Below are 25,961 nucleotides of genomic sequence, written 5' to 3' on the forward strand. Positions count from 1 at the left end.
CACCTCCTTGAGTTTTATAAAGCCTGGTGCCTTACATCTCACAAAATATCTTTCTAGTTGATCATTTAAGTGATTTCAGTGGCTATGACTCCAAGACAAAGTAGTAACCATCAAATTAATACAATTACCAAAAAGGTTAGAGCAACATGTTTGTAAGCTTAGAAATACAAACTTTTACCTTAGTTGTCTGCTACTGGCAGCTGTACTTTAACTATATCCAATTTTCCAGCAAAATGGTGTAAGCAAAAATCTTTGGTTAGCAAAACACGAATACTGCATGAACTGCAACTTCATCAACAAATTTCAGAACGTCATTTCAGTGAGGCATGCGCTATTAGAGAGAGCCCGGGTTTCTAAATTTCAAGCCAACTAGACTTTAAAATAAGTTCACTTTCATAGTTTAGAACCAGAACAAACCATGTCCAAACTACATATTCAAACTTTTATAAAAATTAAGGTTTAACATTTATTTTACATCTAGCTTTCCACATCCATGTGGGGACAAGGAATCAGAATGTACATAACTATAAGCAGTGCAAAAGTGGTGCCAGTGCGAAGTCACAGATGCACAATAAAGTGATAGTACAAGACTAGAGAAAATGAAGCTATGGATGTTAAGAATGGAGACCAAAAAAGAAAAAAAAAAATCAAACAAGGAAAAACATGAAGGAAGAGGGCAGGAAAGAGGAGAGCCAGATGTTTAATAATGCCCTTGTTGCTGCAAAGATAAACTAATGGCACAAGACAATGTTTCTTGTAGAACAAAAATCCAATAGCAATGAGTCTTTATTCACGTTTAGTCACCTGACATGAGGAAAGTGTCTGTTGCATTAAAATAGTCAATGTAAATGGCAGCATGGCTGAACAAGTCCTTTTCAATGGTAACGAACATCCCACATAGTAAAGTCACTTCAACACAGCCTCATGACAATTCCCACATCAAAACAGTACTTTATTTTATATTTTTTTTGCCTCATCATTACTCCCACATTAAGATCTTTCAGCTGTCAAGTGTACAAGGTGAAGAAAAAGGTTCTCAGTCAGCAAACACAGGTGCATCAGGAAGTATCTCCACAATACACCACTTCAGATCTGCTGGGTCCCAAGTCCATCCTTGAACGCTGGGCTCCCAGCACCAAGTGTAGCACACTACTAAGGCTACACTACTATGTTAGCTTATTAATTCTGCATACATCAGGCCGAACAATGTGTCAACCTGCAACAGACTGAGCATTATAACTGAAAATGGCAAAAGATTCACTCTATTGAACTTTACATCATTATTTGATGTTAAACAATGAGGCAAATCCCAACAGTATATACAAAAACCAGCTTTGCTTTTACAAAAGATTTTGTTTCCCATATTGATTAATCCAGGCAGCTAACTCATTGGTTTATGCAACTTTATTGAAGAAAATAAATCAATTACTAGTAGAGCTATTAGTTGATCACTCATCCATTGACAACTTGCATCATTTATTCAGTGCTATATTAAACAGTGTTTTGGAAGACAGATTAACTAATAGCTCCAAGCCTCCTAACAAAATTTAAATGAATTACAAAAATGTTCTTAGACCCTATTTTGGAATACAAGGGATGTTTGACTTCCAATTTCCATTCTCTGTAAAACAAGAACTGGTCATTCCTTTATTGACATGCATAAGATACATCACATTTTCTGTTCTGCTGATGCTATAGATTCAGTACCAATTCTCCAGACACATCAGTTATGAGCAAAAGTATATAGTAAAACCTCAGTTCTCTAACACTGGAAGGTTTGGAACAAGATGGATGTTGCTACAGCAATGTTACTTCTTTGATGGGAGAAAACTGAACATCCATCTCCCCTCCCCCCTTCAGGTGATATCTTCAGTCTGTTAGAGCAGTGAGGAATGTTTGTTTGTTTTTAATCTCATAACCAAGTTAGAATGAAGACATTGGCCACAAAATACACATGCTCCATTAAAAAAAATTCTGAATCTTGGGCAATTGTTCTTGTGTAACTACTTTACAGATTCTAAAAGCAGTTATTGTCCAAAGCTGGAAGAACTAAAGTCTTCTCAGATGAGCATGTGCATGAATGGAAGGAGGTAAACAAAAAAATAAAAAAGATGAGGTCTGATAGGGGAGCAGCCGGATAAGAAAATCAAAAAAGGAACAGTAATTTAAAGTTTATTCCAGCTATAATGCAGGTTATTCTGACTTTAAGGTAGCATCACATGGCATACTTCTGAGTCCATTCCCGAGATATTCTGTTGTACCTGCAAACAAAAACAGGTATTGAATTAGTGTCAGCATGAAAATTACCATTTCCTAAACAGTTAATGATTCAGCATCACTCTATCCCCATCTCCCTATTCTCTTCACACTAAGAGAAGTCTCCTTCTATACTAACATATACTTGAACTGAAAGAAATGAACAAATCCCTCCCTAGACTAAATAGGATATTCTCTAAGTTATATGAAACACTTCAAATTCAAGACAAGCAGATTTGCTAGAAGTCTGTTGTGAAAAACTACTGAAGGGGAAGGGATAGAGACCACCTGGGGTGGGAAAGGCAAGGGGAGCATTTTGTTTAACTACTTTCCTTAGGTAAAGATTACAGAGTATCACATGCCGTAAGTAAAAATTACTTGGTTAATAGTATCATTGGATACAGAACGTCAAATTTATCTTTTAGAGTAAAACAATACTAAGCATTTCTTCACACTTAATATTCTCTTTCCGCATGAATATACTGCTCAAACAATTTTTTAAAAAGGACATTCTAAGAATATTTAAGTATACTACTTCCACAGGAATTGAGTTGACAATTAGTTTATACTTAACTCCATGCTTGTCAGTAAGAAGTTAATTTTCAACTATACAAGCAGAACATAATCCCCATACGTTTTCCTAGTTTATATGTAGAAGACAGACACTGCCAAATAATAAAAAGTTGAAATTAGGATTGTCTAAATTCACCCATGTCTAAGCATGAGGTCTCGCTACAGGGCATCACTTTTAACGAAATTCTGACAATATCCGGGTAAATACTTACCAGAACAAGTCGACAAGCTGGCTCAAAACTTGGTAATTATTTCATACTATCTTTTTTTTTTTTTTTGGCCATGCAAGAGCAGTATCTGTGAGAAATAGTGACTAGCCAATACATTTCACACTAACCACAGATCAAGCTGTTAAATATCCAAGTTCAGTAACTGGTGCATCCATTATCTGTTAGTTAATCCAGTGCCTTACAGCATGCAGCACCCAAGTGCTGACAAGTTTCCATTTTGTTAAATGCACCATAATGTAGAGATATTCTTACCCTACAGCATAGCGTATTTCTCTGTCCACTCTCTTGCTAACCTATTGTACCTAATTGGACAAGTATATTTAGCATTAATATATATAATATATATTAAAAAAACAAAGTCTACTTCATATAATTTTATCTGTGCAAAATGTTAAAAACACGTAAGAAAAAAAAAAGCTGTTGCAACACAGATAGGAAAAAAGTTATGGGGCCTTTTTTCAAGGGAGCACCAAAATTAAAGGCCAAGCTGCTACCAAAAGAAAGCATCAAAATAACAAAACTATCTTTTCCTCAATATGAAGATCTAACTATATTCTATTTATACATGGTTAGCAAAAATCTGGGCAATACATACTTTAAAATACTGCCACGCATGCAAGAAAAAGATAAGTCTCCTTCACCCACAACTTCAAAGATACTAAGCCCCTTTGTTTTTAAATTATGCACTACCAAGAATAGGTGGTACTTTGACACACAAGTTCTCTCCATCCCAGATTTTCACAAAAGGCTCACTCAACACAACTGCTGTCTGACAATGCACTCTTACAAAGTTTGTTAAAATATGAGCCTTATGCAACTCTGCACTTACTTGTCTCTGTCTGTTTTATAGATACGTGCAATCTCTGGCACTAGTGGGTCATCTGGATTTGGATCACATAACAGTGAACAAATGGATAAGAGAACTGTAAAAAAAAAAAAAAAGAGTTCTCAATAGCAAAACAGGAGCAACAATCTCAGAAACAAAGGAGCACAGATCTCTGCATTAGCACAATGTCAGCACAGGAGAGAACCTAAAAAGCCTTTTCCTGATATACTGCCAAAATAAATTTGTAACCCAGTCTAAATAAAAAGCCCAGAACGACTTAAAAGTTCCTAAGAACTATTTATTTCCCACTTCCCAATACTTACAGCTGTCAGTAAGCACACACGAGAATAGCACTGTTGTCCCCTGCACTATGACGTAACATAATAACATGCTTTTGTCGGTTGCTATGTATTCTGATGACCAGCATATTCCATGGTTTTAATCACCAAGACTAGAACTTCTTAGAATTACTTTTTTTTTTTAAAAAAAAATTCAGACTGAATTCTCTCTCCGTTGTATGTAAGGTAGCAATGTGCTGGTCTGCACTGATAAAGCTACACGTATGTTGTAAAATAAAGGAGTAACAGTGTTGTAGGCAGCTATGAGGACTTCATCCTCCACCCTCACAGCAGCTTTGAAAGAAAAACAATAGTGACAGCATTAAAATGTAGGGAATCCACATTCAAATCACAAAACTAATCCTAGACAGTCAGGAATTACAAGTTCTAGAGACAAAAGAGCACTCTGATGGTCTTTTGAAGCCACAGTGACCAGTGGCTTTGAGGCAAAACAAAATTTGATCACTGTGAAAATATTTGAGAATTAACTGTTATTTACTATAGTAAAATGAGGAAAGCTACAAAGCTTCTATTGCAGCACAACATCAATTTATCCTGAAGTAGAATCAGTAAGCTTAGTTCATGAAGTAACGTAATACAATGCCAGTCCACAGTGGCAGAAAGCAACTTGTATCAATAACAGTTTTCTTTTATTCATCTACCACAGAGATATGTCAATATAGCTCTGTATGTAATTAACAGACAGACTCAGTCAAAAAACTATGCAGATTTCATTATTAAAAACTGACTTTAAATTAATATGCAAGTGTGTTATCTACACGGACAGTTGCAAACAAGCAGTTTCTCAGCCTTAGCTCAAATACACAACCACAGGCCTGTTTCAATCCAAATGCTGGCAGATTCATCTGGGACCAAGCTAGTAAGCTCTGCTAAGAATACTGAAGCAAATAAGTGGCCAGACAAGGCCTTAAATAGCCATGTAGCAGAGGGTGTTAGAAAAAAACAAATATCCATTAAAAATGCGGTAAGATATCATTATCAAACTGGCAAAACAGGCTAGAATGAGTAAGGGAGATCAAGAAGTGGGTAAGAACTCAACACAATCAAAGCTAAAAGCACAGTATTCAACACAAGATGGAAACATTTCTCCTTCACAAAAGTTACCTTTAGAAATAGTTAAAGCAGGAGACCACTGTGATCTTAGAATATCAAGACAAATGCTGCCATTACTGTTAATATTTGGATGATAGATTCTTGTTGTAAATGCAACCTGCAACAAAAAAAAAAATACAAAGAGTGTGTTTTGGTCTATGACAACAATGATGTCACCCTTTCTTCTCAGTCAAGTTATTAGTCAACTCAATTTACTGTAAAAGAAAAGGATTAAGCAGTTAAACTGCATCAAATTCATGGAAATGCACCCATGCTGCAACCTCTCAGTTTCCAGCTACCAGGCACTCATTTCAAACAGAGAGGACAAGCATGTGGCTGTGTTTTAATCACAGGTGCCTGCATCATGATGAAGACACTCAACAGAAGTGCCTGAACCATGGTAACACTGCTATCATAAAGCTAAAGAACTTCAAACATTGCGGTCACTCCAAGTGTGCACTTTCATATTGACCGAAAATTGGAAGACAATGCTGGTGGCTGACAAAGCTACCAAAAAAAAGCTATTTAGCAATTACTACCAAATTCTAAGAGATACCATCTTCACTGATTTTAGGCACTCAGCAAGTTAATCCCTACCCATAGCATCACATTCCTACAGACCAACCCAAACAGCTACACTGTTATACTTGACAGTCCCCTCAGCAAGAATTCTACTATAGTAACCAAAGCTAATGAGTTTTCCTATCAGTTAAGAAAAACAAAAGCAAAACCAAACATCATTCCAAGACATTCAGAATTCACATATATGAATTTCCTCCTAAAATACATGCTAACACACCCATTCTTGTGGTAGTCAGAGAAGGACCTACACTGTAAGAATGCATGAGAAGAAGTGAGGACTTGACAATACTACAACACAGATGCTGACAATTTCTGTCACGTACTCGGTTCTTTAAAGAGCACTAATTTCACAAATGAGAAAGCAATACTTACCTTAGGTGGTTTGAAAGGGTAGTCTGTAGGAAAGTGAATTGTCAAGAAGAATACACCACCCTGATATGGACTGTCATTCTGTCAAAGCAAACAAATAATTCTCCTATTATCATCTTTAGGACTAAATATCACTGCAGATGTTGTTTTTAAAAAAGTAAGAGGAGAGGAAATTTGTTTAAACAACTGAACTGTTTAATCCACCAATACAAGAGAGATGCAATTAAAATTCAATTACTACTTCCTAAGGCAAGCAATGCAGAACACATACAGGTCACTTTCTGTACAGACCTCTCTGAGCTAATGCTTCACAGAAAACAGCTTCCCTGACAATCCGCTCAGGACATTTTAGCAAAAGCATCCAAATGCCTCTGAGACAGCTCCAAAAAGTAATGTTAACAAAGCAGGGGTCCTGTCAGGTTCAAAAACCTCAAGTTCTGTGTTTGGAGCTTATTTGTTATGACCACCCAAGTTTACAGTGGCCACTGACAGCTCTGAGGGCCTCCTATTCCCTCCTAAGCTCTGTCCTTGGCTTAGGTGTTGCTCAGCCTTGCAGAAAACCTATGAATACACAGCTACCTCCTTGTTCCTTGAAAACAAAACAAAACCAAAACAAAAAAATCCCCACACCCTACGTGCACCACCAAACAAAAAAAACCCCATCAAGATTAAAGTGAATTCTTCCTCCCTTTCTGTATTAGAAATTCACTGTTATCTAATATATAAGAATATTTTACATTTCCCTGCTCCAAGGAAACAATTATGGGGATAATTCATTCGGGTGTTAACTAATAGCAGTAAAGCAACATGCGGAAGTAAAAAACCTGATATTAAGCAGAGAATAAATGGAGTGACTAAACAGGGATTGCGTAAGTTACTAGTTATGAGAAGAAAGATGCAAGAAGTTTTTACTTGAAACTACAACTAAATTTCTGAAATAGAGCCAACAATTTCATTGTTTAACCTGAAAACTGTACTGCTTTTAATTCCGGATTCCAGGCTAGGGAAAATGAATTCAAGACACAGTATACACTTCTGAATTACTTGTAAATCGAATTTTCATATTAATTGCAAGAACATTTCACCAACATAAGGGAATAACTACATCTTACTTAGTTAAATACCAGAAAATGAAATTCTGCAACACAAGACAAGGGACTCAAACCTGAAAACACGTAGGTTATACCCTATCCAATCTCTGCTGAAAACCTAGCAATCAAGATGTAACCTCTTGTATTTGGTCAATACATACTACATGAGGCCTTGAGGAGCCAGAAAGCAACCCTTTCACTGCACATATTCTGGGGATACATTTTAGCAATTACAGGAACCCCTCTTACAATGTGTTAAACTAGTGCAAGCTCTCTTACATCTATGTAAGAAAATCACCAGCTGTATAATATCCTATTGCAGAGGTGGAAGGCCAGATGACTGATTCTACATTAAAGGCTCTAAGCAACACCACAGGAGAACTAGAACCACACCACCACACTTCTGTCAGGATACTGCCCAATCTTGAGACAGGAATGCAGACCTTTTGACACCATAAAAGCCATATGGGAAAAAAGGAGCTGCACATTATTAAACCAGAAGGGGAAGCTAAGAATAGTCATTCCAATTTAAATTCGACCGATATTTAATACCTTATGACCATGCAGACACCAGCCACATAAAATCATTCTCAGTATAGTGCAGAACATTCCTTGCCATTTAAGCATGAATATACCTATTAAACAATTTTATCTTTTTGAGGGACCTAGTTACAATCAATGATGACCAGGGACTTTGGAACAGAGAGCCATTTTTCCAGTCAGGTGAACCTCTAATAAGCACATTTTCCACAGCAATCTCCTAAAACCACACTTGTAGCTATATATGAAGTTGGGGCAATTTAGCATCATTGATATTTAATTCCTACTCTGTAGCCTCACTAAAAGCATCATGTTGTGGCTGCAAGTCTACTGGCATCCAATATTTGTCTTCTCAAGTTACAGAAGGTTTTGTTTTCTAAATATAGCTAACCAGCCCTGAGAACTCCAGATGTCAAGTGTCTGAAGGTTAGGTTTTCAGTAAAGGCAAACATTTGCCTTCTTTACTCTAACAAGGAAAAAGTCACATTCAGGTTTCAGATGCTTATTGAACATATAACACAGACTTTTTTCCTCCAGTCATAACTGGAACCTCACATTTCAGTGACTTTTTCCCTTCTATTCCTAAAAGTATTCAAGATCTCAGCACATGACACCAAATAAGGATTCCCTGTTCTGTTCTAAGATCACACAAACGCATCCCAACTAATTCCTGACACTGGGACCAGCTCCTAGTCAAACTCCATGCTAGATTCAAACTTCAGAAAAAGTTAAATGCAAACAAAGTTCCTAGGTATTAAGTGATAACACTTAACATTGCTCTAGAGATCATTTCAGCTGAAATACATGCCCTCATAAAACATTCCAGCAATCAAATAATCAGACTGATTTTTTTCTCCCTTCCTTCATTTTCTGTTACTGTAAGGAGTATTTCTAGAACTAAAGCCTGACAAGGGGAGTTAAAAAAAGTAAAACAAAAAACCCCACGGTTTCCTCCTAAATAAGAACTACTAGTTTAACATTACATCACAAGAATTAGAATACTTACAGGTCCCATAATTGTGGCTTGCCAATGAAACACTACAAAAGAAAAACTCCGCATTATTATCTATGCATGATATGCTTTGAGTTAGCAGAGCAAAACATAAAACTTAAGGTTACTTACTGTCATCTCCAACGGGACCTGCTGAACACTGTGCTGGAGGATCACGGGCTAAGTCACTAAGCTCCTTTAGGAAAAAACAAACAAACAAACAAAACTGTTCAGAGAAGGAACACTAATGAACTCAGTCATTTTCACTTCATGTCCAGCAAAAAACTGTAACAGTTTTTCCATATACGAACAGAGAAGAATGTGCAACAACAACTATTAGAACCACTGGATCAGTACTAAAAATGTCTTTATAAAAGACAATGACCACCAAAACCAGCTATGAAGGTAAACAACTACAATGACTATGTTTTTCCAAATAAATATCACTACTGTAGACACACCCCTGCTGAAGAAGGGACAGAAAGGAGAGCAGGACACAGAGCCTGAAGTGGGCAAAGTCTAAGCACTTTCTGATCAAAATTTTCCAGGATTCAGTCCTAGCTAGAAAAGCCTGAAGTAGGAAGAGAGAAAGCTACTGATGAATCTTCATGAAACAGAAAGCACTAAGTATGCAAAATCTGATACTAAAACTCAGAACAGAAAGAAGAAAAAAAAAAAACCCCACACCACAGAAACTCAGTTTGATTTTCCCCACTACCTCCAGCAGGGATATATCTTGCATAGACTAAAGTAAACAGGAAAATTAAAGAGGCTGACAAGTGTTGGAACCAGGCAAAAATATCGGTATTTTTTTATTTTAAACTTCACATTTAAGACAATTATGCCTTTAAAATTTTGAATAACTGACCTGCAGAAACAGTTCCCTCCCTCCCCCATTACAGAGGGAATGAAAACAAACTTCAGATGGAGGATTCCTTGTGTACTATCAAGATTGCTGTGATGAATCAAAGCAGCTCAGCATTAATTTGTTTAAACGCTCTTCAAGTTACTTGTTTGGACAGTGCCTTTTAAAATTAAATTTATACTTTCAGGTAAGTATGTAACAGATACCTTCCCTCTTCCCTGCTCTCTTTTGAATCTAAAAATGGCTTCAGGAGCTTCTATAAATCTGCACTTGTCAAGGCATCTAGAAGTCATGAGAAAAGGGAAAACCTTCAGTCCCTCTCCCATATATTAACAATTGCACACAAGTTATTTTGCTACAAGTCTATACAAGCCATTAAAGCAAGAATTTTCCATTACTTTGTCAGACATTTAAGAAACCCAGGCATACCTATTATGCTGGAAACACATGCATATTCGGACCAGACAGCTAACTGTTTTTTTCTGGGAAAATCCTAATGTACATCCTTCAAGTTTCACAAATTCTGCACTTGATACAAATGTAGTAAGTGTAAGCCAACTGAAAATGAGGGGGAAAAAAATTACATTCCCTGTAACTTAAATACCTTCTCCTTTGGTAAGATGATAGCTCCTGCAAACACAGCAAGAATAACACTACTTCAACATGTAGAAGTCCATACATTCAAAAAACCCCAAAACCCACACCAACCCCTGCCCCCAAATACCAAGAAAACTTAGTCCTGCATTTCCCCTCCCTGCACATGCTGATTTTTATGAACTTTCCAATTAACCAGATTTCAGTTTTGCACTGGAATCAGACTGTTTTGTAAGAGGGAATTCTATCAGTTTTGATAAGCAATGGCACAATGAAGTTAGTGTTATGGTTCATTTCACTGCTGTTGTTATTTAGAAGCCTGGGCAACAGCGCTTTCCAAATCATCACAATAAATCCATTTAGAGTGCATTTCTCTACACTCCCCAAATATTATTGGGAATCCCTGTGATAAGTGATACTTCACGGCAGAAATAAGTCTATTAGGTCCATATGTTGTTCAGCACACTGCAGAAAAATTTGCTAAGTTAGATTTACATTATCCATGTACAGCCAAACAAGAAGTGTAAAAGAACCTTCAGATAGAATGCTTTTTTAACTTTCAAGGTGGGTTTTCTTCCATTCAACAAATACAGCAGGTTTTGTTAATCAGGCTTATTTCTCGTCTAAATGTATTTTCCAGTTCTAAGAATGATCAATCATTTCCAAAATCTGAGAGGAAAAAAAAAAAAGATATTTTGTCTCTTAAAATAAGTTGTAGCAATAGAATAAGCAGAAAGACACAAATGTTACTATTTTAATGTAGTTGTATAGTTACTACTGGATTATTTGATTTAATCGTGGAAGAAGATCTGATCCTATTTTTTTTAAACTATCAGAGGGACTAAGAACTATGAAAAGGCTCTTCATGCAGTTTACGAAAATTATAAAACTGAGTAGCATGAAAACAAGGACAAGAAAGATCAGCATAAAGTGACTGTCAGAGGTATGTGCATTAGACTACAGAGCTCTTCAAAATGTCCTACTATCTTCAGAGAATCACAAAATCAGTACTCAAGATAAAAATAATGTATTTTAACACAGCAGGAGAATTAGAGTATACCAATAATTCAACTAGGAAAAGCAAATATAAGTAGGATTGCAAATATAAGACAAATATTAAATTCAGTAAGTTCCAGTGAAAAATTTGTGAAAAAAACCCTTCAGTAACATTAAGAATAATTTACAAGCTGAAACACATGAGTTCTAATATTCCAGTCTCCAGTCATTTCAAAATACATGTCCATACAGAGTTACCCCTTTTAACCACTTGAACTGTTCTGGAGAACAAACAAGCAGTGATTTTCATAAGCTAAAGGACTAAAGTTCTGTCTGGCCCAAAACACTTCAGTAAAAAAACCTAATTGTGCTAGACAAAGCAGTTCAAAATATAGATAAAGTTAGAAACACATGATACACCACTTAGCATTTCAACCACAGAGCAAGTAGTTTACCCACCAAATTCAGAAAGAAAAAAAGCTGAGGCGGCACACATTTTTGTATTTGCTTCTCTTAGGTCCTATGGTCAGAAGAGTAAAGGTTTGCAGGAGCAGGGAGGTGATCGTCCCCCTGTACTCGGCACAGGTGAGGCCGCACCTCGAATGCTGTGTTCAGGTTTGGGCCCCTCACTACAAGAAGGACATTGAGGTGCTGGAGCGTGTCCAGAGAAGGGCGACGAAGCTGGTGAGGGCTCTGGAGCACAAGTCTGATGAGGAGCGGCTGAGGGAACTGGGGGTGTTCAGTCTGGAGAAGAGGAGGCTGAGGGGAGACCTCATCACTCTCTACAATTACCTGAAAGGGGGTTGCAGAGAGGTGGGTGTTGGTCTCTTCTCCCAAGTGACGACTGAGAGGACAAGAGGAAATGGCCTCAAGTTGTGCCAGGGGAGGTTTAGGCTGGATATTAGGAAAAATGTCTTTACTGAGAGAGTGGTGAGACACTGGAATAAGCTGCCCAGGGAAGCGGTGGAGTCACCATCCCTGGAGGTGTTCAAGGAACATGTGGACGAGGCATTGTGGGACATGGTTTAGTGGGCATGGTGGGGTTGGGGTGATGGTTGGACTTGATGATCTTACAGGTCTTTTCCAACCTTAGTCATTCTGTGAAAGCTGTTTGCTTCAGCAGAGTGTGAAGTGTTGTGGAAGAACGTGGGCAAACATGAAACAAACACCGGCAATTTTGCCTGCTTACAGTTACACCAGGCCTATTTCACCTCCCTGTTAAGTGTGCAACACTTCACATCTACACAAAAGGAGGGAGGCTTTTTGCAACAAGAGAGCGGAAAGTTCTCTCTGCATAACTTTTAAAGTGCCTCCTCCTGAAAGCTACGACTCTGCTGAATCCAACAGGCAAACTGGAATAACTGGAAACTAAACAAGCAGAGGCACATGGGCTGTGATATTTGGAGTGCAGTTGAAGCATTTCATTCAAGGAAAGGGAGGAGCTTTTTTTTTTTTTTTTTTTAAAAGCTTCCCACTCAGCAGCAGAAACACAAACTGACCTTCCTTCTCAGCTTAGCAATCACGAGCAACTATTCTTTAACAGGAAAATATTTAATCTGAAAAATTCTGAAAAATACTTCTGACATCAAAACTAAGCTACATCATTTCCATGACCTGATTAAAAAAATAGATTTTGAAGAAATCAGTTCATAATTGTTCCCCTTTCACCCATTTCTCACCAAGAAGGTAAAGACCACATTAAGTTTCATTTTACAAAGCAGAGTTTAACTACTATTTTAGAATTTAGCTAGTATTTTAGAATTTAAAAAAGTTCCCAAGCACTGTTACGTAAAATTTCTACATATAAGGGCTTTATGCTTCTAATATTCCTTCTGCTGCAATACTTACTATCTCCAACTTTGCTTCTTTTTGTTTACATTCAGTTTCAGCAGTGCTCTCCTTTGTCAAGGGGTACTAAGCTACATCCCAAACTTTCTTAAAAATCCCCAAAGTAGAACCCACATTTTCCTGGAGTCAGCTGCTATAGTTTTTCACTTTACAGGTGGCCTAAAAAAAAATATAAATTCCCAAGAAGCAAATTCCAAAGCCTTTACACAGAAACAATAAGCCAAATTTGGTTCAGAGTGAAGTGTTATATGGCTATTGGAAAGGGTTAGTCTTGAATTTGAACTGTGACTAGTAGTCTCTGGCACTGCCAGAGGTTTCCAGTATAGTTCCAGCATATCACCATTTCTGTGTCCCAGTTTCCAAATACAGTAATAGTTCCTACTTCTCCACAAGGATGATTAGTCACTTAGCATTTTACAGTTTTAAACACTGTTTAAAGAGTAAGCGCCAATGCTACTGTTAGGGGACAACGGCAATGTAGCATATACAAGAAGCAAAACATGTACAATTTTGCAACAGTTTTGGGAAACTGAGAGATAACTGGAAATGCAGCAACAGTACCTGTCACTGCAACAGACAGACCTGCTTTAACACAAATTCAGCGCCACGGTCTTCTGCAAGTTTCACATTAAGTCTGTAGCAAGATGTAGTTTTATTGGGGAAACAGCCCCATTCTTAATCTTCTTATTTTTCTCTATAAATTCATCAAAAAGCTAAACAAAATGAAATCAGTATTTTCAAGAAAAAAAAAGCTTATGAAAGCTAACTAATCTGCTTGTTTTGCACAAATATAATAATAACTAACATAGAAAATATGGCTTATGCTTCAAGTGATGATCCAAAACATGGACCTGTGAGTGTGAATGCAGGACTACAATCCTATTATAAACCATAAAAGTGTCATCTTTTTTTTTTTTTGACAGAAAAGCTGCTAAAAAACCCTCAAACAACTCCTCTCTACCAGTGATTTAAAAGATCACAGAAGTAATTTAAAGGATGAAGAAAATTTAAAGAATGACAAAGGATACCTCATCCAAATATGCATGAGCAAGACAGCGAAGGAAAGTATTTAAGGGAACTAGTTGCTTTCCTCACAGAAGTTTTCAGGTCTCAGCAAATTCAGTAAGAAATGACAGCCTGATGCCTACCAAGCTGCCTTCTTGCAAGGTACCAAGTAGAGGAGCATCAGTGTCAGCTCCTCTTCTTCCCATTTGTCAGAATTCATACTCCCTGTGGCACAACTGCTACATTTTTTTAGTTTAAGCTGGAAATACCCAGGGCTTATTTTTAAGGATAGTAACAGCTGACTTAAATACAGAGTGGCAGATCACTCCTACTAGAGTGACAGAAGATCACTCATTTTCCTCCACAGGCATAAACTCACAGTTTGATTTAATATTGGTTTGTAAAGATTTAATATTGGATTGTAACACAATTATTTGTTAAAATCATATATTGCAGCTTTCTGGTTTGTAGTCAAGCAAGCATAATGGAAAAAATAGGGTTAATTTGCTTTAAGTTTCCAGACAATAACTCATTCTACCTTGGAGGGCATGAAAGGTGATATGCAGTTAAATCAGAAGTTTAAATTAAAAAAAGGGAAAAAAAAAAAAAAAACATTTAAGCTAAACAAAAAAAATCAACATTTATTAATTTGAGTGCTTGCCTAATGTTGTCTGCGTCAAACAGGATATTTCCAACTCTAAGCATCCAAAAATTCATCACTGCATTAGTCTTACTCATTAGCTTACAGCTGAAAACAGCTTTTAAAAAGGATTGGAAGCAGCTATAAAGGGAGGGGAAGAACATTTAAGCCTGTTTGAAGATTAAGAAGTGTCAACCAGCAAAAAACTACTGCCGCATCCCACACACCTGCATTTGCAACATTCGTTTCAGCATGAAAATTAATTACCCCTGGAAACAGAAAATAACAGTTTGAAAGAACACTGAATGTGGATTTCTAAGCTGAGTAAGAAAGCAATGGCACAATACACATCACAAGACAAGTGTAACCAGCAGAAAATTATCAGTTTCAAACAAGCTGGCCTTTTGGCTAACACTTAATAAATGGATAAAAACAATGTATAATGACAGTGCATAATACAGAAAGATGTAGGTTCCCGTCATTTAAAAAAAGACATTAGAGCAAATATGCAGAGAAAACACATGAAGAGCAGTCACAGAAAACAGTGAGGGCCAAAGAGCACAGAACAGTTTTTAAGAAGCCCAAAACGTGACCAGGAATGTAACAGTTGTGATTGTCCCTATCTTGATTATTCTGCTTGTTCTGTTTTTCATGGTTCTCCTTTCTCAAGCCTTCAGTACCAATTTTTTCAGGCTACACACTGCATATTGTTTCTACAAAGTCTAGCAACAGTATCATAACGGCATATTAAAAGGCAAACTAGAAATATTCATGTTTTAAGCCTCGCACTCAAGGAAGGAAATGCCAGGCTGCTGTGCAACTGTAATTAAGTCACTCTGTGTGCTTGGACTGTGACACAAACTACTCGGATGACTACACGCTATCTTTTCAAAGAACCTACCTTTCAGTATGCAAGCCCTTTGTGAATGAGACTATTGTCTACAGCTCTTCTCATCTGTTCTGAAATTTGGAAGGTGTACAATGCAGGTTAATGGCTTTCAGCAAATTTCAGAGTTATCGCAGCTAAAATGTCTCTCTATTGTATTCCAACCTTTCGCAGAGTTCGCTTCTAGCTGGACAGATCCAACTGGAAAAGGAGCTCAGTTACCAACTTTGCTCTCCTGATCATTCGCTAAAGGCATTCAGAACAAACTTAGAAAAAAGGTGGCAACTACACACCTATAGTTGTGCTTTAAACTCAAAGGTATGGCTTGTTTCCCCCAAAGGAATCAAAATCCACAGCAGCCGTCTACTCCAGACGAATAAAATCTGACTGCTTTACACATATCAATTCTGAGGTACTGTAACAATTACCATTCCCTGAAAGTAACAGAGCTAGAAAACACATATGCTCAGTGTAGGATGGGGGCTGTGCACACTGACTAAAGTATGTTGAAGGGAAAAGCGTGAAGTGAAGCGCTGGTTAACTACCTATCCATTCAATGATAACCAGGTATTTTAATTCTGGCATTTCCAAGCTTGTGAATATCGGACGCTAAACTTAATGTACTTTTCACTTGGAGTTTTTTCCTGCAAGAACCACACTGATCTTCAGTTCTGTAACCCAGGACGACAATGCAGCCCTCAGAGAAGGTGGTAACTAGTGTAAATGGACCACAAGAGAAGCAGCAAGATGCACCTAGCTAAACGGAACAGAATGACTGGTAAACGAAGGGACAGATTAAATTCAATACAGACAAATGTGAAGTGATGCACTTGGAAAGCAGCTTATACCCAAAGTAAGGCACACTGGCCCCATGGCTATCACCCAGGAATGAGATTTTTGGCATTGTAATAGACAATTTTACACAAATGCTAGCTTAACACTCATTAGATGCTGGGGTTTGGCAGCATTACGCGAGAGCCTTCCAACACGCTGCCCCGCAGCTTGTCAAGGACACCGTAACACACAGCAGAACCTCAGCCACCAGCGTTTGAGACATCAACCAGAAGCAGCATCCGCACGCACGCTGCCCTGGACTCGATGTGACAGAGGCCTCCTAGAGTTTGCTAAACCTAAACAAACAACAACTTTGGGGACCAGTAGTGTGTGGGACAAGCTTTTGTAGAAATCGCAAGTGGCCTTAACTGGGCACTTAACCTCGGTAAGTCTGCGCTTTCTGAATAAAGGTACGAGAATTCTCCATGTTCTCAAGGAAATGTATGGAAAGGAAGATGGTGTAACAGAAAGTTATCAATTTAATATTCTAACAAATAACAGCACATCTGTAATCAGTGTGGTGAATTCATTGTTTAAATGTAGTCTGGTGTATTATTCTGAAATTTAATTATTTAACCTAATGAACTCTGAAAATCAGATCTCCTTTTAAAAAGCTGTTTTGACTTTTACCAGTCTGTGTTTTGTATGAATCCAAAGATGCATGTGAAAGCTATTGCAATATACCACAGGGGTATATTCTATGAACACAACTACATGAAGATGATTACACTAGCTTATCTACAGCTGTACAATTACCCTATCATAGTATGCTATTCTGTGTAACTACCCTTCATAATGGTTCTGTGTTTTGAACAGCTAGTGGTAGAGATGCAGACCTAAGGGCCTGTCTATAGAATTAAGTACAGTTACACACAACATCAGCTCAGCTCACACTGACCCAACAGAGTGTAAAAAAAATAAAATCAAAAACTGTTTCTGGAGTGTGTCTGCTCTTCCAGTTGAGTTCCACCTCAGCTATCTAGAGAACAGTGATGTCCACAAGGATCTTTAAAAAGCTAAAAAAACCCAAAACCAAACAAAAAAAAAGATTATGAAGGAAAAAGTGTTTAAAAGCATATTTATGAAACAGACTGCAACCTGAATTAGGGGAATGCAAGGGGGCCATTGCACATCTGTCAAACTGTCATTCAGGAGATTCTCCTATATTATTCAAGGCAAGAAGAAATTAAAACTAAGGCTAAAAGGAAAAACAAAGTTTGCAGTTATCTGCTTCAGAGAATTATCTGGCATTATTACTCAAATAGGCCAGCAAAGGTTGGGAGATATTGCCTTAGATCAGGACACTCATATTTACTAGAAACCTAAAAAAGCTCTTGGAAGAACGCACAGAAGTGATGAGCATCTGGCCAACCTAACTCTAGGTTACAGAGAAAGCTCGCTATAAAGTTAACTGAGCACTTAACACAATCCCGATGCCCTCCATCAGGAAGACCTAAAGCACTTTAGCATCTGCACTCAGTTCAGCTCGCAACTCTGGTGTCCAGATGCTTGTGGAAAGGATTAAACATTTGTCTCCTCCTTTTTTTACTCGGCCCTAACATTTGCAAAGCAGCCCACAATCCTCCCATCTTGCTTTCTTAAAACCAGAATTAAAACCCATCACAATTGCACTGGAAAAAACTGCAGGAGATCTTGAAGATGTCTAGCATATCACGCATCTCAAAGGGATGAGGTTCAGAACAAAGGCTTCCTTCACACAAAATTTTAATACTGAAGTTTACTGTTGGTAAGAAGGCTCTGAACAATGTTTAAACAACAAAAAAATATCCCCTCTATCTATTTAGCTTTCAGTCCTGAATCCTGCAATGCTCTATTTGGCTCATTTTTCAGTATTAAACCTTGTCTACATCCAAGTGTCTTACGAAGAGTTGCCAAAGGCATAAACACCAATTTAAACTTGTGAACGTAATTTTAACTGATTTTTTTTTTTTTTTGCAAGGCGTCCCCAACACAACCGATCACATTTAACGTATCAGATCAGTGCCCCATAAAAAGCCCACTGAAGAGGAAGTTCTTTTAAAAAATGTTCCTGTACTTTCCATTTAGAGTTTGATGCGTTAATTTTAGATTCAAGAAGTTTACAAAACTGTCCAGCACGTGCAACTCAACACAGTTTAAGACCCTCTTCTGGTGAAGCCAACTTGACAAAATGCAACTGCATATAAAAACGCACTACTGACTGCAATCACATACACATTCTCACTGCTGCTTTCATTTCTTACCCTAATTTAGGTTTTTCTGCGTATAATACTGGCAGGTTACTACATCACATCAGTCACAGGACAAAATGCGTGCCTGTTACTCAGCCTTTTCAACCCAAGCTACAGCATCTTAGCCTGAACTATCAACAAAAGTCAGCTTATACTGAGGTATCAGACCTAATGCTGAAGTGCAGACCACCCGTTCCCATCTGCCAGCTCTGATGCACAGGGGAGAGACCTACACAAGAACACAGGGCAGACAGTTAAAGTGGCAAAACCTTAATATTCGCAACAGAAAGATTTATCGGAGATCGCGTATCAATGCCCTAATCTGAATTACGCAAAAGCTCTACCCTTCTCCACTCCTCCTTACCAGCTGTCACTTGACATCTCAGACGAGGTTATGAACCTCAATCCTCTCCTTCAACAGTTCAACCCAGTGGGTGCAGAGAAAACATCCGTGAGTAGGGGATGATGCCAGGCAAGAGGTGGCCTTCACAAGGAACAGAGATGCCTTTGGCAAGAGGCAGTTTACTGCCCTGTACTCAACAGATGCTACTTACAGCTGTTTACATCCTTCCCCCTTCCTTTACCCATTAAAGTGTGAGCGCAAAGAAAGGCATTAGTGCTTCAGAGCTGGTTACAGACGGGAGGGAGGTGGTTGAAGGGAGCTCATTCTGCGGAGTTCTACATCAGCTCTTCTGCAGAAGGAACTCATGCAGGGATTAATAGTGAAAGCATTGGCTTACTTTCAAAAACAGATCTTTAAAAGCTGGAATGATCGTAAAGAAAATGTTGGCTGGACAAGCTTTTTACCCTGTACATTATCCCACCCAAATCCTTAAGATACAGGAGAACTCTGTTTAAGGTATGCAAGAAGTACCCATCTAATGGAATATTGATCTCTGAAGTTCTCTAAATTGCTTAAGTGAGATTACAATCCCCTTCTCCCCCCCATTCCAATGTACACATTTAAAGATCTATGCTGACTGGGAACTTGTTTCACAAGCACAGTGCCCAATTGACAGGAGAAATCTTTAAGTTACTGCAGTCCAAACTTTCTAGTTCAGGAAGCATCAATTTTCCTCTCTCATAAAAAATGACCAGTTCTTAAAACACATCCAAGACCTTAATAGTAAATGCTGGACTTGAGTACAGGTATCAAACCTACCCAATTAAGAGGCATTAATTCCATTTCAATGATATTCATTTCATAGTATAAACGTCACTTCTGACTATTCAGATAAGCCAAATCTTAAACAGAATTTAAGTGATGACAGCTTTCAGCTGATGCTGAATAATTTTATTCTTACTTTTAAAAAAACACTTAAGTTCTTTGATACTAGTGCTTCCCAAACTCCATCACTGAAATCTCATGATTTAAAACCAACCACTGCCTTCTGGCTCAACACGACCCTTCTAACCACTGTGTGCCATAGTTGCACTGCATTATCTACTTGAGGCAAGACTTAAGTCTACCCCTGGATACACGAAACAGTTAAGGTGAATTAACTAAAGTAAAAAAAGTAATTCAATACATACAGAGTGCATTCACAAAAGTATAAAGCATTTTAACTAAGCTTACGTCAACTGCATTTCATTAGATAGTTAAGCTTAACTTTCTAAGCCCCTATACAGACAAATCCAGACGTATTTCTAGACATTCAAAGCAGAAGATCAATCACGTAACTTCAAGTTATTTAACTATTTTGAATAAGCCCAGCAAACTAAATCCAAGACTGCCTGCAAAAATAAAGCGTTGTAGGTTTCATCCAGAGGAGAAAACTTAATCCCAAACAGCTTTTTCTAGTTAAGCTATTTTTTTTTTAAATTTCATAATAAGTTCAAAAGAAAAGAGTAGCAATTTAAAACAAAAGTAATAAGCAGGCTTTGTAACACTAACTGAATCACCTCTACAAAAGCTACATCTTTGGTTAAATTAATGCAGATTTCCATGCTGCCTTCATTGCTGCATATTACATCCAATGTCTGAAAAATATTACGGATATCTCCAGGGTTAGTTGCATTTCTTATTACGAGCATGTGGAGGAGTGGGGTTAAAGTTGCAATTAATTATACATCTAGGAATAGCGCTGGAGGCTATAGCCTTGAGGAAAATAGTTATTTAGCCTCCACCCCACTACTGTCAATGGAAGCCTTCTATCTGTACTTAAGTAGCAATAAATGGTTTTGCCACCCTCAGCTTCCAGGATGCCAACTCCACCTAGGATTTTCTGATAAAATACCCTGACATAACGATGCTGGCTTGTGCTATGCTTAACCAAACGGACATAAAACACAGCAGGCACAAGTTTTCTTAAGGATTTCACAGACAAGACATTTCATGCATACATCTCCTGTATTAATTCTATTTTTAGCCTAACAAGACCACCACTTAGGCCTTTTATACTACCTCACTCTAACGGATGCGTATAGCAGTGATAAAATGGATGTATATAAATGATGTGACATTCCCAAGTTTTCTCAATTTTACGCACTCCCAAATCCCTACTCCTACATAAATGTTCCCCTACTACCAGATCATCATCACTTGAAACGGAAGCGCCAGCATGCTGCAGCAATTACGGGATGTGCGTTTAGCAGGTACCACTCAACACTTCAGACCGAGACAATGTGCCACAAGCACGTATCAAGCATTTAGATACAAGCTCACAAATCACCATGAAATTTGTTCCATTGCCTTTATGATTATTTGGGAAAAATTTCATCCTCAGGAAAGGAAACAGTTAAAATTAAGATGTAGGTTCACAGCATTCCATGGCAAAAGCACTCACTTGCTGTAATAAAACAACTGCCACCCTTGTGCAAAGCAAGCCGTATCAATACAAGCAGAGTTTTGCCAATCGAATGCTGGCTACCCTCAGGGCAGATGGCACAGATACGATGATGAGCTCCATCGTAACATAATCTTTCTGGGACTGGCTACATACCTGACAACTACTTCAGCTTGAAGAGAGCTTCATACAGAGTGTTCCAGAAGTAGATAACCCAACACATAACACACGAATACTCATGTGCTTTCATTCCCAAGCCAAAAGTTAAATTTGCCAGTTATGTTTTAAGTAGGGGAGGTTGTATTCTGAACGTGTAACATACTTCAGATTAAATTTACACACGCTAGCACAGTCCGAAAGTCTGATTTACCCAATATAATAAAGAATTTTATTTCGCTTGATACGGTAAGTCCACAAAGCGGGGGTTGGCCAAACGGACTGGAAATACCTTTGCTGGTGTGTTTGGGATGTCATCTGCTGCAGGAGACAATGAATTCTAGCCCTGACAGGTAATACCACAAGTCAGACTAAATCAGCTACGTGTGATTACAATGTTCTGAGGTCCTGGTCTCTCTTTAGCCTGTTCTGATCTAGTGCCAACAACGTACTACAAGGAAGCAGAGAGTTTCAAGGTCTGATCTGTGACCTTACAATTGGAAGACAGGGGATCCCAGCTCACCGGTGACAGAGTGCCATTCTCTGGCTTTACCAGTCGGCAAGATTAAAATCTAAACTCACAACCACCTTGTTATAAAATTGGCCCTGCTATTTTTGGATTTCAGCCTCAATCCCAGTAAACATTCGTACTGGAAACCACGCTTGGGAAGAAAGCAACTTGCAAGCAAGCAATGGTTTCAGTCTAGCAAAACATCACTGTCCGGGTTGGCAAATACAAAACCAAAACTGTAAGCCCTGTGTGAATTTGGAGGTGTACCTTGCAGCATGGCGTGATTAAATTGCTTAAAAGTAGCACCTTCAAAAAAAAACCAAACAAACCCAAACACAACCAAAAAACCGCAAATGCTAAACAACCAAAGAAATAAGAACCCTAACCCAATCTACCGTCTCACCAATCCTAACCTCAAGCACCAGGTGAAGAAAGAAGCTTGCTACTACACAGTGCCATGGGGTGTAAGGACCAATGCAGGCCAAGAGACTGCACACAACAGGCCAAAACCTTGAAGTCAAAGAGATGACTTATCGATTCAGGAGTCATGCTGACTTGTTTTAAGGTTTTGACCACCAGATTACTATGTGAGTGGGGGTTTGCCTTGGTTTACATTTGACAATAAATTCTTACCTGCAGTGCCTGAATGTGTTTCATAAGCATGAGTTGATGACAAAGCATACCGGGGAGTATTCTAGCTGTGTTTCAACTCAAGTGATATCATCCACTAATACAGGGGAACAAGTTCTGATGGCAGATTCAAAAAGAATTGTTTTGAAATTCTTGTGAGAGTGTAGCCGTAATTTGAAGACAATTCATTTAGCTAGCACTAATCCAGAACAGATTTAGAGTTTTCAGGGATAACAGAACTATCCTTTCACTAATAAATTATAAATATGCTCATTTTGACTAAAATATGCCCACGAGCACTGCCAAAGAGATGTGAAATTACAGCAAGACTAATAGGTGGCAAATTTTATACGCCGTCTATAAAAGGTGTTTTGTGCACCGAAGTTTTAGTTCACCGGTTTCGGGACACACTGACTTTCTGCCATCTTGGCAGGCTACGAGATGACCAAGAAACTCCTCTCAGCTCTCGAGATACGTAAATGCTCCACGTAGCTCGCGTAGGAGCACAGATCAACAGCGACTTCCCGGTAACGCCACTGCGCTCCCATCGCGTTCGCAATTACATCCCAGCGATTCCCAAACCCGAAGCGCTGCCGCCGAGAAACCCTAAAGCTGCCCAAGCGCAACCTCACGTCGGGAGCCTTCTTCCCTGGGAGAGATTTAAAAAAACAGAACAAAACAAACCCCACACAACAAAAAAAAAAACCCAACTTTCATCACCTCGGCATTTTTTCCGAGTTAGCCGCGAAGTTACTCCACCCGGCTCCGATTGTGCAACGGGGAGGCGGCGGCGCGGTGCGCGCTCCCGCCCGGCGCGGGGGGCGAGGCGAGGCGAGGCGAGGCGAGGCGATCCCCGGGCGGCGGGAGGGCCGAGCCGGCCCCGGGGTGGAGGGGGGGGAACGCGGGGAGAGGATGGCACCGCGGCAGCTGCTCCGGAGCCGACGGGAGCGCGGACGCGCGTGTGTGTGTCATGTTATTGCAGAAAGCGAGAGATCCCGGAAAGAGCCCGAACTAGGCGAACCCGCCGCCATCTTACAATGCGGGAAAGAAGTTGCACGCCAGCGGGGAGAGACCGGCCCGAGAGGCCGGCTGCCTGCCCCGGGGAGGGCCGCCATCGGACCGAAAGCCCCTCCGCACGCACGTACCGACACCATCCGGGCCGGCCGGCGGCGGAGGGGCAGCGGCGGCGACGCCACCGCCGCGCCGGGCCGGCTCCGGGTTGCGCTGACATTTCAGCGTCCCCGGGAACCGCCGCTCCCCGCCCGCGGGACCGGCGCCGCCCGCGCCCCGGCCCCAACCGAGCCCCCCACCCCCCCCACCCCGCCCCTCCCGCCGGGGCCCCGGCCGACCTCCGAGGTCCCGGGCCTAGGCCCGGGGAGAGCGGCCCCACCGCCCCAGCCGGACCGCGGCCTCGCCGGAAGGAGCCGGCCGCTGCCCGGCCTCCCTCCCCCGCCGAGCCCGGCTGGCGCACCCCCGAAGCCGTGCCCCTCTCCTCCCGGGGCGGTGGTGCGGGGGGGGGGGAGGGGGCGAAGGAAAAACAAAAATAAAAAAAAGCCCGAAGCGGGGAACGGGGAGGGGGGGAAGCGGGGGGCAGGCGGAGGAGGAGCCGCGGCCCTCACCTTGTTGATGCGTTTCAGCGCCATTGTGTGCGAGTGCCGCCGCCGCCGGGCCCGTCTGTGCGCCGCGGTGACTCCGCGCTCCGCTCGCGCCGAGGGGGGGCCGGGAGGGAGGGAGCAAGCGAGGAGGAGGAGGAGGAGGAGGTGGGGGAGGAAGGCGGAGAGGGGGGAGGGGGCAGCTGCGCTTCTCCTTCCTCCGGAAGCAGCCGAGGGGGGCGCCCGACCGGAGCGCGGCGGCCGCCCAGAGTCCTGCCTGCCTGCGGGCAGCGAGGCCGTGCGCCGGGGAGGCTGCCGGGGGACCGCTCCGCCCGCCGCGCCGCTGCGCCGCTTCGCCGCCTCCCGTCACCGCCGGGAGGAGGAAGGGAGCGTGGGGTGGGGAGGGAAAGCCGAGAGGCGCCGCCCGCCCGAGAGAGAGGGCGAGAGAGCCCAGTACCGCCGCCGCCGCTGGCCAGGCCCAGACGCGGCGGGAGGCGGAGCCGGCGGGGCGGGGCGAGGCGAGAGACACGCCGCCGCCGCCGCCAGCGCCCCCCGCCGGGGGCGAGGGGGAAAAGGGGCGGGACAGGCGCCGCCCGCCTGTGTTGTGGCCCAGCCCCGCTGAAGCAGGGGGATGATCTCGCGAGCGGTAGGCGCGAGCGCCGCGCCGGGAGGGCGGGGAAGGGGAAGGAAGGTTCTGGGGCTGCCGGCGGGCGCCCCGGCGAGGGCGGCGCCCAGCGGTGCCCCTTCCTGCCGCCGCCCGAGCAGGACTCGCCCGGGGGGGTTCCGCTGCGGCGCGGCGGGCGCGGGTCCGCTGCCGGCCCCTAGGCGCGGCGGCGCGCACCGCTGACGATGAGCCCCCGCCCCGCCGCCGCCGCCCTCCCACGAAATGGCGGCGGTGGCCGGATCTACATCCCTGCGCTGACGCGGCGGCGCGGTGTCCCTCCGCGCGTTAGCCGGAATCCCGGGCTGGCGGTCAGCTCCTGAGGGCGTCAGCGGGAGGGGGGCGCTGGCTGCCCGGCGCGCCCGCGGCGTCTTCCCCGCCGGGCTGCGCGGGGGGGGGCCGGGCACCGCCTGTCCCCATCCGCGGCGTCGGAGCCGCTTCCCGTCCCTCGCGGCCCGTCTTCCCCCGCCTGTCCGTGTGGCTGCGCGGCGGGAGGCTGGAAGGGAGCGGCGAGGAGGCCGGCTGGGGCCTTCTTCCGCCTGGGGGAAATAACGCCGGCGCTTTCAGACCCTGTGCCGCCGCGAGGCTCGGCGGAGCGCCTGGGAGCGGAGCAAGGCGGGCGCCTCGGCCGGGGAGCGGGGGCCCGAGAGCGAAGGGGTTTGCACCTGCGGCTACGGCGGCAGTGAGACGGCCGAAAGTCGGCTCCCGCCCGGGAGAGAAGCGGCGTCAAGGAGGAGTGCCGGCCTGGCGCCAGAGCAGCGGGCCGGGAAAGTTTGTTGTAGTAGGGTGTCGACCCGTACAACCAAACCGACCCGAG

At 41.8% G+C, this 25,961-nt stretch overlaps 1 protein-coding gene across 2 annotated transcripts; it reads right to left on the reverse strand.

Annotated features, from left to right (window-relative positions):
• Nucleotides 1-924: 924 nt before the first annotated feature.
• Nucleotides 925-24,582, reverse strand: UBE2D3 (ubiquitin conjugating enzyme E2 D3). 2 transcript variants are annotated; one of them, XM_059818251.1, is made up of 8 exons: nt 24,511-24,582; nt 9,042-9,105; nt 8,925-8,956; nt 6,291-6,368; nt 5,349-5,454; nt 3,889-3,982; nt 3,312-3,361; nt 2,224-2,261 (listed from the first exon to the last, which is right to left on the reverse strand). In XM_059818251.1, the coding sequence occupies exons 1-7, from the start codon at nt 24,532-24,534 to the stop codon at nt 3,313-3,315; spliced, it is 447 nt and encodes a 148-aa protein (XP_059674234.1). In that variant the 5' UTR covers nt 24,535-24,582; the 3' UTR covers nt 2,224-2,261; nt 3,312. The 2 variants fall into 2 exon arrangements, with proteins under 2 accessions (XP_059674235.1, XP_059674234.1); XM_059818252.1 differs by lacking the exon at nt 3,312-3,361 and having other exon boundaries at nt 925-2,261.
• Between the last annotated feature and the right edge of the window lie 1,379 nt (nt 24,583-25,961).

This window comes from Gavia stellata, chromosome 5 (assembly GCF_030936135.1).
Source record: "Gavia stellata isolate bGavSte3 chromosome 5, bGavSte3.hap2, whole genome shotgun sequence".
Classification (NCBI taxonomy): domain Eukaryota; kingdom Metazoa; phylum Chordata; class Aves; order Gaviiformes; family Gaviidae; genus Gavia; species Gavia stellata.